The following is a 15917-nucleotide window of genomic DNA, read 5'->3' as shown; positions in this document are numbered from 1 at the left end:
AAATTCAAGTCTCTTGCCGGCATTTCCTCCCCACGCCTTAAAACTGTTTCTCACTGCGTGTGCAGAGATGAGCCTCTCATTGCTGCAGGCACTCGGGGCTGCCATAAAGTGAAGATATTCATTCAATTTCTGCTTCTACAGACAAAGTATTGTTGCTTCGTAAGTACAGCAATTTTCTGTTTTCCTTGGAAATGAGGAGAGGTTTATGGGAAGTATTATTTATAGTGCCTTTCATCGGAGTGTCTCAGACTTGAAGGAGGTCCTTCCCTTCCCTTGAGAAACGGCTGCTTGGGCAGAAAGCATTTTAGCTACACTTCTGGTGTTCCCCAGCCCGACCCTCACGCGTGTATGAATGTCATCGTTGTGCAGACGGCAGTGGGACGTGCAGCTTAAGGGACTCCGGGATAAGTTAGACCATCCAGCCGCTTGCAAGCTCCGGTATAACACAGCTTTCCTGTGGCAAAGTGTGCATGAGCAGCTAGGGCAGATTTAAGGACTGCCTTCAGAAACAGATGTTAGACGCTGTGCTGTAACAGCAGTCATTGTGCTGAAAAATTTGGAATGGCTTTAAGTCGACTGAAAATAAGCTCACGCTCCAGTCTATCAGCTGCCTACTTTGAGCATAACTTGACCAGGTACCGTATTCCTCCCTTTCTATGTTGGGAAATGCACGGGAAAATTTTAATTGGAATTTGGAATTTTTTTTTTTTCTTTTGCTTCTGTAGATAAAAATATCTCGAGGAAGTTTTTAAAAGGCATTTCTCTTTACAACAACATTATTCTCATACATGCCTGACTACAAAGTCAGAGCAGTCAGCTGCAGGCAACTTGTTATCATGAGTCTGGCTTTTATTATCATGAGTCTGGCTTTTGTTGTATCTATATCAAGTCTACAAAATAGGAGTTTTTAGAAGACCTTTTCACAGACTGAACAGTACCAAATTGAATGGAATTACCTGCAAGACTTTTCACTGAGTATTGCCAAACTGATGCCACAAATGGGTACTCTTTTTGTGAAATGTGTATCTGAGCGTCTCTAAAATTATGAATATTTTCTCTCATGCAAACTGGCTTCGATTGGGATTTCAGTATCTTGTGGGTATTTTGATAGAAAAGACAGATTACAAAAGTACAATCAGTAAAGGAAAATAGTTAGTAAAATATGAAATATATGCAAGCTATATCCCCCCTGGATTATTAAAACGGATGAAGAAAGGGATAAAATCTAAATTACTTTGGGGAGGTTAAGAAATGGGAGAGGGAGTTTTGCTTTAAGCCAAATTCAATTCAGATAGCAAAGTGGACAGTTTGCTTGCAGCATGGCTTGAGTGCCACTTTGGCAAAAGCGGTCCCAAAGAGGTCCCCAAAAAGGCATCCTCCAAACTGCTGGTGGCTGAATCAGGCGGGCGCTTGCTGCTGCCCCAGCTGCGGGGGCTGAGCAAGGAGCTGCACTGCAGTGCGGGGACCTGGGCCCCCCCCGACTTCTCAGAGAGGGGAGGAACGGGGCAAGCTGCTTTCACTGTCCCTCTTGTTCCCACCTGAGCTGCTAAAGTTTATCTGACTGCAACCCCATCACCTCTCACTAAGGAAATGGCTTGACAGGGATAATACCAGTCAGTGCAGTAACTGTTTTCTGTATATTACCTGCTATTTTACAGGCAGCTTCTGAGGAAACTCAGCCTTGAGCTCCAGCCTGTGCTTTGAATCAGTGTATCGCTACTGTCAGGTACAGGCAGTTAGTGACAACCAATTACACAATTAAATTTTAATATTTCCAATTCCCATTTATTTCAACTGTTTTGGAGGCATAGAGTATGCATATGCAAAAGACAGCTGAGGTGTCCTCCAGTATCTTTCCTATACCTGCTTAGGATGCAGCAAAGGCACAAATCCAACTGCAGGAAACTGAGCCTGAGTGTCTGTAGATAGCGATGCTGCATCAGCATTGGTACTTGTAAATAAGTGTTTAGAGCCGTCTGGATGCCAATTTCCTAAGCATAGAAATTTAAATTTTCCCATTGAGGCCTGTAGTGTTGGTGAATAAAATATAAGAACTATGGATATTAACTAAGCTGCTAAATACTATCATTTCTGGAAACAAAAATTTGAAACCAACATAATTTATAAAATTGAAATGCTTGGAATAGTTCAACCAGACATGGGATAAATTTGAAAGGAGTCTATTTTAAAGCCTTTGAACCAAGGTCATTTGGCCCTTACTTCAAAGCCTTTAAACAGTTTGTCTTGTCCTGGCAGTGAAAGAGAAAGCCCCAGAGGAACCTTTGCAGAAAGCAGTACAGAGAGGGGGAAAAGAGCATCACACCCTGAAATCTGACACATACAAAGAAGGAAAAGGCTCAGCTCAGAGTCAAACAACAGGAGGTCACAAATTCAGTGTCTCCTAAGGAAAAGTCATCATTGGAAGAGGATGACTAGAATTTCTATAACTAAAGATCTCTCTTACAAGCCTGAAAGGAAACTTGGCACATTATGTGAAGAAGCAGCAGGCTGGTACTGTCTCTGTGATTACAGAAAAATAAATTACATTGAGGACTGGATTTTAAAAAGCTCTTCTCTTCCTTTCTGAACAGCAAGTATTTTTCATACAGCTGAGTTGTGTAACAAAAGAGAATTATTTTTCTATTTTAAGATAAACTTCTCTACGCAAAAAGAAAAATTCCTCTAAGAAGTGAAGAACTGCTAGCAATAAAAATAGCATTAATGCCTTCACTCTTCTTCATTAGGGTCTGATCTGAGGTGCACTGAAGTAAATAAAACAGAGAGAATGTTGATAGGCTTAGATTACATTTTTTTAATCTATTTTTATTGCAGTGACTACTAGGAAGATGCAAACATGACAAGGCTCTCTCTTGGTTTTGCAGGATCTGAACACTCCAAATGCAGAAATGATTTGGCAACTAACATCTTATTGGTAAGAAAAAAGTTCATTAATTATTGTTATATCATACTTAGATCTAAAGTGAGCAAAGTTTAATAATGACATAATACCGTATTACAAAAGAGTAGGGTTGTTTATCTATAAAGTATACTCAATGTGAATTTGTTTGTTTGTTTTTCTTGTTCTTAACTTTTTCACAACACAAAGGTCCCAGTCCGGGTGAGAAGGATGTCAGAGGAAGTTGATCCCATTCTCAGTTTCCCAGACCAACTTCTAAAAAACATCCCAAGCCACTAAAGCAAAATAACTTACACGTCATCTGTCACATGTAAATTCCCAAGTGAGACTGCTCATAGGAAGTTTGGAAACAATCAGAAAAGGAGATTTTAAAGTTATGGTCCTGACATTTTCCTTTTCATGACATCTGTTTGGGTCAATGATCAAAATTTAACACACCCTCTACATCTGGGCGGAGAGTGGTCTGGTCTGCAGCCCGGCTCACATGGGAGGGTCTTCAGCCACTTGCAGTGGGAGTGATGAATGGCCAGGTCGTTGGCTTCTTTTCTTCTTCTGTGTTTCAGGACATCCCTGGTCGCACCCCTGGTTCTTGGTCTGCTTCTGCAGCCACCACTGACACAGCTTTCCATCATCACACAGCCAAACATTGTCCTGTTGATGGCTGATGACCTCGGCATAGGGGATGTAGGTTGCTATGGGAATGATACTATCAGGTAAGGAAATGGAGCGTAACATTGAACAGAGCTGGTGGTTTATTTAATGCAAGACTGCAATCCTCTGCCCATCACCAGCTATTCGAGCTCTCTTCAAGTTCATTTCCTGGAGAAATGGGAGGATTTCCCATGGGTGCCATTAACAGTAAATGTAAAGCACTACCAGGATTATCTCGCAGCCTAGAGGGCATTCCCAGGGCCAGCTCTGCTATGCCGTGCTGCTTTACTGTGGGACTATGTCAACCATTCTTGTGTATTCCTTAATTGCCTGACATTGAGAAACACTAAGCTCTTACACATACCTGAAGATAGAAAAGTTGTCCCATCTTTCAACATATCAGGCCTCATTACCTCATTTAACTCTGTTTTGCTATTCTTTCCCAGTCTCACATCAAAATACAGTAGAAACCACTGCAATGAGCTATGTTACTATGAAATACTTCTCTTTTCTGACCCAAGGACATAGAATTTGCCTTCTCTCTGAGAATTGTGCCACGGTGTTGCCTGCTGGCTTCCTACCAGCTTGTCACTTCTTTGAACAAAACCAAATTTGGTATGATCACTCCCCTTGTCCAGCAAAGTTCTTAGAATCTCACCCTGATCAGCACCAGCCGGCAAGTTTCTGATAGGTAGCTGATGATCATAGGTAGCTGATGGGGCTCTGCATGGCTGGGCCTCCACTTCAGCATAGCATCATCCCCAAGGCATGAGTTTTCATCTCAAAAGCCTTCTGCAAGGCTCTTCATAGGGCTTGGGAAACAAGAAGGAATGATTGGCTTGAAATTTATCCAGATAGCAATTGTTAATGAAGAAAGAAAAAAAAAAACCAAAACATTTCCCCATCACTTGAGAGAATTAAAATAAAATTAAAAAATAAAATATTTCCTGGCCATCTTCAAATAGAAGAAACTTCCAAAATAAAGATAAGTATATTATTCCTCATCCCCATTCCCTTGAAGACCCTCTGAATAATATCTGACAGTGTTGGTTGCATTTTTAGGACCCCGAACATTGATCGCCTGGCAAAGGAAGGAGTGAAACTGACCCAACACATTGCTGCGGCTCCACTTTGCACCCCCAGCAGAGCAGCTTTCCTCACTGGCAGATATCCCCTCCGATCAGGTTTGCCTTGCTAAACCAAGCAGCCTTTAAACATTGCTTTATCGCTGAAGGGAACAATGTCATACAATGGGCACAAAAGAAATGAGGGTGTGCAAATAGAAGGGGTGCCACAGACATGTCACCCCTCACTGAGGCACACAAAGACACACCAGCTAGGTCTAGTACCTTTGAGGTGGCATCTAGATTTATGGGTACAATGAACCAACCTGGGGCAGAGATGAACAAGCTCTGCAGAGCAACTTGCTCCCCGCAAGCTCGCAACTTGGGTTGCGTTTTGGTGCTCTGTTGCACAGATTGCAGCCAGAATGGAGTTAGTACAAACTGTTAGATTCAAAAAAGTCATTACATAGAACATGAATAATAAAAACAACACGTTTCTAAAGCACTAGTTACATTAATTTCTGACATGGGTGACTCCTCATCAGATATCAGAAACAGCTCAGCCCTGCAGGGAGCAGAGTAGATCTATGCAGATGTGTGTCCATTCCCTCCAGTCAAGGTGCAGAATGAGTCATTTACAGGAAAACTTTGTTACCTATGTGTCAGAATTCATCTGTCCTATGAAATAACAGTTTGACAGCTATATTATTTTTCCGAAGCTCTTTTCTTCTTTTTTGAAGAAAAAATACTATCCTGTCAAACTGCATCCCTGAGATGAAGAGGTATGAAAAACAAATAGCTCTACATGTTTCTAACAGCAACTCTCTAACACCTGTTCTATTGCAAATAATCTTCAGTGTCTTCATTCCCGAGGCATTTTAAAGCTGACATGTCGTCCTACTTTTATCATGACAGCTCCCACTGAGATAGATACCTTGAAAACACACATGAGCTTGTACAGACTGTCTCCCGCTGTAACAACAGGGCCAGAGATGTTCAACGCTTCCATGACAGATTGTACTTCACATAACGTTGTATGATGGGGTTATGCCAGTATATAATGCTAAATAACAGGGTGTAAACCTGCAGGTGAGGAGAAGATTGTTGTGCTAGATAGCTACTCTGTGGTTTCAGAAGTCAGATACCAGCCACGCCACTGTGCAGGGAAATCTTGAGTTCCCAGGCAGCCTTATGCAAGCTGGAGTTTGAGACTGACAGAGGGCTGATGTCTCCCTACCCTCCTCCCTGCCCTCACAGTCACACTAAGTAAGTGCACTTCATACAGCCTGGATGCCACTGTGACATATAAAAGCTCCTATACAACTGTGCCATTCCAAACAAAACAAAACGTCTCATTATGAAGTACAAAGAAGAATAGGTATAATGGAGAGACTTAACTCTTTCTTATTCTTGTCCAGTGTCCTAGATGCTTTTCCCCAAAAAAAACAGCATTAGGATAAACATTTAACACTATAATACCAATGAAACCAGGAAACAAAGAAGTGTGTTTGACAAAAGTATTCTACCAGTTATACTTACTAAGATTGTTTATTATTGTATTTTGTAGGGATGGATGCTATAAACAATTACCGTGTTATTTTTTGGAATGGCGGCTCAGGAGGGCTTCCTCCGAATGAAACCACTTTTGCCAAAATACTGCAGCAGCAAGGCTACAGCACAGGGCTGATAGGTATGGGAACATTCCTGAAGATGGCCTAGAATGTGTTTCACCTGCACATCTCACTCAAACCATTTGTTTTAGTTAGCAACTGCTCATACCTCAGCTGTAATATTTTTATTTCCTGATTTAAGAATATCTTGTAAGAAGAAATCCTTGCCAAGAAGAATCTTTCTCAAAAGAACAAGCATCTGATAAAGTGAATAATCTTTACTGTTGACCTGCTTTCAAGCACAGCTGTGGTTGTTAAAATATATAATGGAAAACATGTTAATATTTCTTGAATACTATTCTACCAGGTATATGATAATTTTTCCAATGCTATTTCATAAAAAACAAAAACATGAGTTCCATTTAAATATGCATGCCGATGCTTTACACAGCTCAGAGCAGATTCACAACAAAAGGCAACAGCTGCTACTTAAAACAATGGAGCCAGTTCATAATATCACAGGATTTTGCCTTTCAAAAACAGAAACAAAGCAATTCTTTTTTCTTTAATTGGAGCTTGCCTCTAGTTCACCAAGATTTCAGTACAGCCCACAAAACATTGCCTCCTTCAGCACTAATAAGAATCCTATTTTACAGGACTTCTTTTTTAATACATTTGTAACTTTTGGTCATGATCCAGCTGCACATAATTATTTATCTTAGATACATCACATAGTTCCACAGACTGATAAAACACAAACATTCCTGAGCCGAGTTTTCAGCTATTTGCTCTACCTCATCTGAGCATCTAAATGTCAATATCCAAAATCTATGTCTGACACACACAAAAAAATCAGCTGCACAAATAAACTGAATTTACTAATAAAAGTGTCTGCAGGAATGGATTTGTATTCATTCAGCAGAATAAATCTGAACCATACAGGACAATACTAAACAAAGCTCTCCAAGCATTTTAAGTTCTATGTTACTGAATCTTCTTTCCTGTTATTTTTGTAGCAGTATTATTTTGGCTCTTTTAATCAGCTCACGTCTATTAGCCATGTGCTTCAGCTTGGCTTCAGCACGTAATCACTAACAAAACAATCAGATTTGTCTCCACTTTGCCAAAGGAATTGCCCTGCAGGGAGATTGTGCTGCATCCCTCCTAGAAGCTAGCTAGCAAAATGGGCTGGCATTTTACCTGTGGGCATCTTAGCTAAAATCACACCATAGATGCCAAGAGCATCACTTAGTTTAACTGGATTGACAGATTCTGATTAATTGCACCTCAGGGGATGATGGAAAGCACTGGTGATAAGTGACACAAAAAAAAAAAAACCCCATAAGAGCAACTTCATTCAAGTCAGGAAGCAAGAAATCTTACAGAACATCTACCCACATCACCACAGCTGAATGAGCACTGAATAGTCTTACCTGAATGGTTTGTGATTGTTTTGCTCTGAGCACAACCAATTTAACTGCAGAGTTAAATCCTATTAATAACCTGCAGCCTGATGTGATAATGAGACTTTTTATTGGGAAATGCTTTGCAGATTTTTTGTAGTTAGAAAGCCAATGTTGTATAACATATGCCCTCAAGACTAATTTATCTTAATCATACACTTAGTTTATCTTCTGGAGATTTGAGTCTTTTGTAGCATGTCAGAAGCCTTTATCGACCTCAGCTGGAGATTTAGGTGTTGGAGTGCATCTGAAGTCCAAAGATACTTTAGCTGCACCTGTATTTATGACTAATGCATCTATGTATTGATTACAAACCTGCTTCATTGTATCACTGGCTCTAAATATGTCAAGAGGTAAACTGAGTAGACGTTTTAGCTGAAAGCAATTCATCCACCTAGAACAGAACTTTCACTCCTCCTTTATACCCAAAAAGCAGCAATTTTTTTCCTCTGAAGTAGTTTTTTCTGCTCCTATTGTAATGCACAGCAACTCTATTGAAACCTACTCAGGGTTGGCTGCTAGTATATGTATTGGTAACATAGTGAATCAGTTGTTTAGGATAATATCCTTCTGTAAGTACACAGTTCTTTACTCCACAATAATAATTAGTGGCAAATTAGTTTTCAGGTAAAATTTTAAAAGTTCATTTTGATCTATAGATCTGGTATCCAAGGCCTGCATTACGTCAGAGATCATAACATGCAATTCATGCAATTAAACTGCATCTCCCTGATGAGAGGTAGATTTTGGTCTCTTGATTCACGTATTCTCAAGCCTCAGTGTTTGAGCCAAATGAGCCAACTTGTTATGTCTCTGTGTAAGTGCCTAACCAGTCTGTTTGAATAGACTGGAGGGGAAGCAAAAGCATGGTTTTGATGTGCCACTCATCATAATAGTGGACATATGTTCGTAATAAAGAACAACTTGTATTGCAAAAGGTCAGGAGATGTTCCTTTTGATACATGAAGACTTCAGAATTTAAAAGGCGGCGGCTTTGACTTTTTAAATTTGATGAAATGCAAATAAATGGCAAAAATACTTATAAAACAAAGCCTTTTATCCTCATCCAGTATACAGAGATATTATCAGCAAAGTTACTTACATATGTACAGCTTCATGAGAAATACTGATCTCCTGAGCTCAAGTTCTTCCGGATCCGGTGGTTTGTCTGGCAAACCCACTGCTGAGCTGCCAGTTACTTGACTACGCTATCCATAGCTTCCCTTCTCAGTCTGGCACCAACACGTCGCTGAGTGTTGCCATAGTCCTGACATCAAGCCGTCCAAAACTTTCCAGAAACAAGTCTGCATAGCGTCTTGAAGGTAAAGAGACAACAGAACAGTGTTCTTTTGCCCTGTGCTTACAAAAGGACTTCTTCCTCCTGTTTCATACCTGACAGGTCTCCAGGAAGGCCATACATTTTTGCTCGGCTCTGAAACCTGAATTTTTCTCAATTTCTAGTTCCCTTTATAGTCCAGGTTTTTTTACATTTGAGCAAAGCTACAGGGCATGAATATGTATACAGAGCACCAATAACTCTGTTGGAAATTTATAATTTGTAGATGTTTACTTTCATCAATCGCAAGGTGTATCCCATTATATCACTACATACTCGGTATATATGTGCAGGATGAAGAAGTTGTCACAAGTAGGAAAAAAAACAATTGTTTTTTGAGAAATGTTTTGTACGAGGAAAAGCCCAGTTTTAAATATTATCTCTTTACATTTTAATAATCTGTATTTTCAGGGAAGTGGCATCAAGGTGTTAACTGTGAATCCCGCAACGACCATTGTCATCACCCTTTAAACCATGGGTTTGACTATTTTTATGGGATGCCTTTTACGCTAATAAGTGACTGCCAACCAACGGAGACACCAGAGATGGACAGAGTCTTTAGAAGGAAACTCTGGGTTTACACTCAGATGATTGGCCTCGTTACACTCACCGCTGCCCTAGGAAGACTGACCGGCTTGATTTCAGTCCGCTGGAAAACGCTGACCTGCCTTGCTGGGTTTAGTCTCCTGTTCTTCGTATCCTGGTTCTCAAGTTATGGGTTTGTACGATACTGGAACTGCATTATGATGAGAAACCACGAAGTTACTGAGCAGCCAATGGTGACAGACAGGACTACGTCTCTTATCTTGAGAGAGTCAATTTCTTTTATTGAAAGGTAAAGTGTGTTTCCTTTGGTCACATTTCTTCTGGTTCTTGCATGTCTTGCAACTTTTAAACAGCTATGTGAAGTCTTTATAATTTTTATTATATTATATAGCATTATAAGTACTGTTATGACTATTAATTATTAATAATATTAATAATGATATCATGTTATTAAACAAAAAAATTAGCTGCTGCTTAAGGATATCTGTTATTCCTAGCTTCACTAAAGCTCATAATATTTCCAAATTTCCATGGGCTGGATTGAATATTTCTAGCCTAATTTGAGGAAAGACATATTTCTATCCACGAGACCCACATTGCAGTTAAGGTAGCCTTATCGTACGGACTGACACGTGGGCAACAGCTGGCAGGAGATGAACCTGCCACCTTTGTTTCAGTAGCACTGTGGTGGTTTGCAATAGCAGAAAGTGGAGCTTCAATCTGGAACGTTTCTACCCATGATTCAGGGAAAAAAGAGGGTCATTTTATATAAGCCAAACGTTATTTTATCAGACAGATCCTAATCACTGGGATTTAATACCTAACAAAGTAAGATGTTTCTGAAGTGATTGTTGAAATATGTATATACGCAAATCATAATACCATTTTCCATTACGACTGACCTCTGCATGTATTGAGAACCTTCCTCCCTAATAACAAAGTGTTGATTTCTGTTTTTTAGAAATAAGCACAAGCCATTCCTCCTCTTTCTGTCCTTTTTACACTCCCACACCCCTCTCCTCACCACAGAGAAGTTTCTTGGGAGGAGCAGCCATGGTTTATATGGAGACAATGTAGAAGAGATGGACTGGATGGTGGGTAAGTCACCATAGCAAATAACAATGTCTCCAACTACATAATACCTAGGTCTGAATATATAATAAAAATGAAGTTGTTATTAAAAGAACAAGGAAGAGAATTAAAAACAAGAAGGAAAAAAGTCCTAAGCTTTTCATGAGCATCTGTCAATCTTGTATGAGCACTGTCGGTTTATAGTGTTGGCTTTTTGTTTCCTCCAGTCTTGGACCAAATGAGTCTTTCTGTTCACTCAGTTCTTTTGGTCTAGTGTTTACCAGTTTTAACCATGTCCCCTTGGCTCCTGCCAAGGAGCTCTCCTGTTCTTCTTACGCTAAATACTACATGGTGAGAATTATTTCGTTTTCTGTGATTATTAAAGATCAGGTAATTTCAGCCTCTTATGGTCATCTATTTCTAAGTAGGACACATCAGAAGGAGATAAAACTGATAAGCAAATTAATGCCAGGTGTAAACCAGCAGGCTATTTCTCTGTGACTGCTGCATTCAGCAGAGTACTGAATATTTTTCAGCCCCATTCACAAATCCAGCAATGTTCATAAATGTTAATTGGTATGCCTCCAGAAATTAGATTCATGTTATTTTTTAGCCTGTTTTTTGGAGTGGAAGAAGAATTATTTATCATCCAGTCATGGTGGAGGAAAAGTAGCCACATTTGCAAAAGGGGTAAGAATCAGGTACACATACAGAAAGAATTGGTTTTCAAACCTACCTGTTAAACACTTAAACACTGGTGTGTTAAACACACCACAAATATAATTAAGAACATCAGAAACAGCTCAAGAACCACTTTTAAATAAAAAAGAACTATATTATTAATGCATATTATATTCAGCCAGTAATTTAATGCAAATACTAACTGTGGTCTAGACAATGTAAGATAAGGGTATATGACATTTTTTCCTCGTTCTCACGATGGCCATGACTGATGCAGAATCTAACTTTTTGGGGGCCTTGGATCATGCTTTCTTTCCCTATTTTTACAGCACACAGCACTTCTGCCCTTTACGATACAGGGTTCTGTTCTGTGACTGTGGTTCTTGCACTCCTTTGTTATAATATTAATAATAAAGGGGTTACAGCACATCGCAATTTTTCTGTGCTTTTACAGACAGTGAAATCACAACTACAAATCTTGATCCTAAAAAACTCTTCTTTTAAACAATGAGCAGCCCTACATAGATAAGAAATTATATTGATGAATGTTTACAAGTCAGAGGCTAAAATTTATGTAGTGTAAGCAATATTTTTGCTTTTTAATACACACATATTCCTGTGTTTACAGGCCAGGTTCTAGACGCTATTGACAAGGAAGGCTTGAAAAATACTACACTAGTTTACTTTGCCTCTGATCATGGTGGATGGCTGGAAAGACAAGAAGGCAAAAGGCAGCTGGGTGGCTGGAACGGAATATACAGAGGTAAGAGCTGTCAGGGACAGTGACAGCCCAGCAACAACTAGCAAAGTACTCAGGACAAACCTAAAGCTTAGATAAGACTGTACGCTCAAGGAGTAACAGTGTTTTATCACTGAGAAGCAAATTTGTCTCATTCTAATCAGGCATGTAAGAATTTAGACAATTCTAGCATGTGCAGGTGTTCTTTACAAGCATGAATTCTCAAACTGGCATTTCCTTGTGAGGCAACTGATCACAAGTTAATTTTGATTAAGCATGTGTAACTTCTCATTAAATATTAGCTGCATCTTACATCTGAACCCTTGCCTTAACTACAACAGGTATGTTACAGGATTGTAAAAGAGAGAGGAGAACTAGGCTGGGAAATCACTTTATGCCTGAAAATTTTATCCACACTGAGTTCTGATGGGGCAATGTGTTTGTAAAACAATAGAAGGGAGTAAGGTCATTCGAGGGGTCTGATATAGTGAACACTCACTGATGCTGAGGAGAAGGAGCTTAGCAGTAAAAACAAAAGGGGAAGGAAGGCTCATAAAGGTAACATTAGACAGCTTATGATAATACAATAACATTTGTCTAAAAATTCTGTTTTAAATGAAATATTTATTTTAATGATTTATTTTTTTTTTTTTTATGAAAGGTGGAAAAGCTATGGGAGGCTGGGAAGGAGGAATCCGAGTCCCAGGGATATTTAGATGGCCAGGAGTGTTACCTGCAGGCACAGTCATTGATGAACCTACAAGCCTTATGGACATTTATCCTACAGTAGTTCATCTGGCTGGAGGGGTGTTACCCCAGGACAGGTACAAACTCAAGTGTCTTTATTCCTCCTTCTCTCCCAAGACGATGGAAAATCTAGTTTGGAAACACATTCTGAGTCTGACATTTTCTTTTTCACTCCTGCTCCTTTTCTAGACACATAAATGTTACCACAGCTCAGTCACCTCTTCTCTACATTTCAGATCTAGCATCTACCTGCAATCTTCCACAAGCATCTTCCTCATTCAGAGTTGGCAGTTCCAGCAAGAGGTGTGCAGAGGGAACGCAGCCCTTTACAGCTTACCCCAGTCTGATGGTGTCCATTTTTTTCTGCTAGGGTAGTTGATGGCCGGGATCTGATGCCTTTACTGCGAGGAACAGTTGAGCACTCAGAGCACGAGTTCCTGTTTCATTACTGTGGTATTCACTTACACGCTGTGCGGTGGCACCAGAAGGACAGTGAGTACGGAACGTCTTTCCCCAAGAATTAGGTTCAATCTATGGGAGAGCAGATTTGTCTCACACATTTTTTCTGGGATTGTAGCTTTCCAAGTAGTTCCAGACGTAACATGGTAAAGAACTTACTAGCATTGCCTGTACTTACATGGCACAAAGAGTTTGTTCGTGGCTTCAAGGCAGGCTACTGGAACTCAGGATGGGTCTTGTCCACCTCTCTATCTGAATGCAAGGCCTGGGGAGTCCACACCCTCCTTGTCTCAAGGAGAAGTCCTTACCTCAGTTTTTGCCTGTCCTTCTGCTACCTTAACAAGGAAGCAAGCCATGGAAACCCCAAAACTTTTTTTCATGTCTTCACAAAAAACGATGTCAGGGATAACTGATACTTGCTGAAAATTTTGGAGAAATTTTCAAACATCAGAAATCATTTTACATTATTGGCTTTATTCTATGGCACTTAATTTTAAATGAAATTACAATACTATATCAACTAATAAGTGTAGAGCTGAAGTGCAACCAGAAATGAACTCTAGAAAAATATTCACTCCTCTAATGCCTTGTGATAACCACCAGTGTCATTGCAAGCCTTCTTTCTCTCCTGCCAGGTGGAGCCATCTGGAAGGCTCATTATGTGACCCCTGTCTTCCGTCCGCTCGGGGCTGGGGCTTGTTATGATAGAGGATTTTGTCCATGTTTTGGGGAAGGTGTGACCCATCATGACCCTCCATTGCTGTTTGATCTCTCACGAGACCCTTCTGAAGCCAAACCTCTGTCGGCTGACACCGAGCCCCTCTTTGACACTGTAATAAGGAAGATTGGAAGAGCCATAGAAGAGCATCGCAGGACACTGACTCCAGTCCCCGAGCAGCTCTCCTTGTACAACGTCGTGTGGAAGCCGTGGCTGCAGCCGTGCTGTGGGACGTTCCCATTCTGTTGGTGTGATAAGGAAGGCGATAATAAAATTGCTGACCTATAAAGGAAAGAACCAAAGTTACTTCCTCAAAAGGGTTTTTAGATCAAGAGTGTTTTCTTTGGGGGTGTTGATTGGTGGGTTGGTTGGTTGGTTGTTTTAATGGAGCCTTTATTTGAGAATTGTTCCAGTGAATGGCACAGTATTTGGCAAAGGTGGCTTTAGGATGGACACTCTCAGGGAGGGATCAAGACAGAATGATCTGAAGAACATGTTTTAACTTGCATCTGCTGACAACTGAACGAATAGGTCAAATGCACTGAAGCGGGCCAAGATTAGAGCTGTACAAGTAATAATATAACTTAGGTTTTGTTGTTTATGAATGTATACTTAGAAGCTTTGCTTTGATTTTTTGTTCTGAATTTCTAAGTGATTCCTGGACTGAAGTCTCCCTTAATTTTGTTATCCTTATTGGCGATGCATAAAATGTCCCTATAATAAATTTTTGCAGACTGCTGCTTCCAAAATAATTCAAAAATAGTTTTGCCCACAGTTCCTCACAGAATCTCCTTTAAAAGTAGCTTTCTTCTTTCCTTGTAGCTAGTGCCTCCAGCACCAGTGATGATGGCAGCTGATTATCCGGGGGCTTCCGGATCAGGAGAAATTGCCCGTGTGAGGCATAAAGCTTGGAAACGTGATAAGCTGGGTAACAGCTGTCTGTACTTTCCGAGAATGATGGGACTCCTCTGATTGGAGTCAGCCTCTTTTGATGGAGAACACAAAAGGGGAAGGATTTTCTCTTTCCAATGCTCCCATTGCACCCAGCTCCCTAAGCAGCACTGGCAAGGGCGTAGTGGCACTGATGGTCACAGAAGTGCCACGCTGATAACCACTTCAGTCATTTGGGCACAGGATTGCACGAGTTACCTTCCTGCCCATATCTCAGTCGTAACTGGTTCCTGCTAACAAGTAGTAGGTTCAGAAAAGACTCTTTGCAACATGCCCAATACTAATTATGAAAACAAACAAACTCTAAATTACTATTAAAGAAAGAAATGGAGAATTAAGGGTTTTTTTTCTTCACAAGTTAAATTTTCATCCCACCAAACAGCTAGATTTACTTAGATGTATCTCCTTTGCTGCTGTAAATTCAGTTCTTTCCTTCTTTGTGTTAAAATAGTTGTTCCTATTAAAGTGGCCCTGCAGGTAATGCTTCTCATTGTAGGGTACAATATATATCTGTTCACATAGACAAGTTTACACTGGTATATCTGAATATGTAGGCATCTGAGAACATAATTTGCCCATTCAATTTATTTCAAATGTTTTTTACTATTTTTCTAACTATCGTGCTAGGACCCATTTCAATTGTTCATCTCCTTTGATAAATGTTTAGTTTAATTTGGTTTTATTTTCCCCCTTGTTTCCCGCCATTCAGCCACCAGGAAATCTGCAGGTAAACAAAGCCCTACAGCTTAAAAGCAAAGTTTTACTGTATGCTGTGACTTCATGCATTTCACAGACTGTTACAATTCACCCAGATGCTCCATCAGTGCTGTTGATGAGAAAGGCACTCAGTCTTACTGTGAAAACTTCAAGAGATGAAGTGAATCCATCACTTCACATGTACTGGATTGTTGCCTAATTTCCTCCACTGTTAAGAGTGTGTGCTTTATTTCTCATTTGAATGTAT

General features: G+C 40.1%; 1 protein-coding gene across 1 annotated transcript; it reads left to right on the top strand.

Moving 5' to 3' along the window:
- Positions 1–555: 555 nt before the first annotated feature.
- LOC103900646 (arylsulfatase D) lies at positions 556–14336 on the top strand. The gene is made up of 11 exons (XM_009281363.1): positions 556–635; positions 2883–2932; positions 3481–3630; positions 4631–4752; positions 6200–6322; positions 9453–9876; positions 10549–10685; positions 11968–12102; positions 12740–12902; positions 13196–13317; positions 13920–14336. The coding sequence occupies exons 2-11, from the start codon at positions 2907–2909 to the stop codon at positions 14288–14290; spliced, it is 1773 nt and encodes a 590-aa protein (XP_009279638.1). The 5' UTR covers positions 556–635; positions 2883–2906; the 3' UTR covers positions 14291–14336.
- The last annotated feature ends 1581 nt before the right edge of the window (positions 14337–15917 follow it).

This window comes from Aptenodytes forsteri, unplaced genomic scaffold (assembly GCF_000699145.1).
Source record: "Aptenodytes forsteri isolate BGI_AS27 unplaced genomic scaffold, ASM69914v1 Scaffold212, whole genome shotgun sequence".
NCBI lineage: Eukaryota > Metazoa > Chordata > Aves > Sphenisciformes > Spheniscidae > Aptenodytes > Aptenodytes forsteri.
The sequence above is the reverse complement of the archived record's forward strand: the minus strand, read 5'-3'. Positions and strand labels throughout refer to the sequence as shown.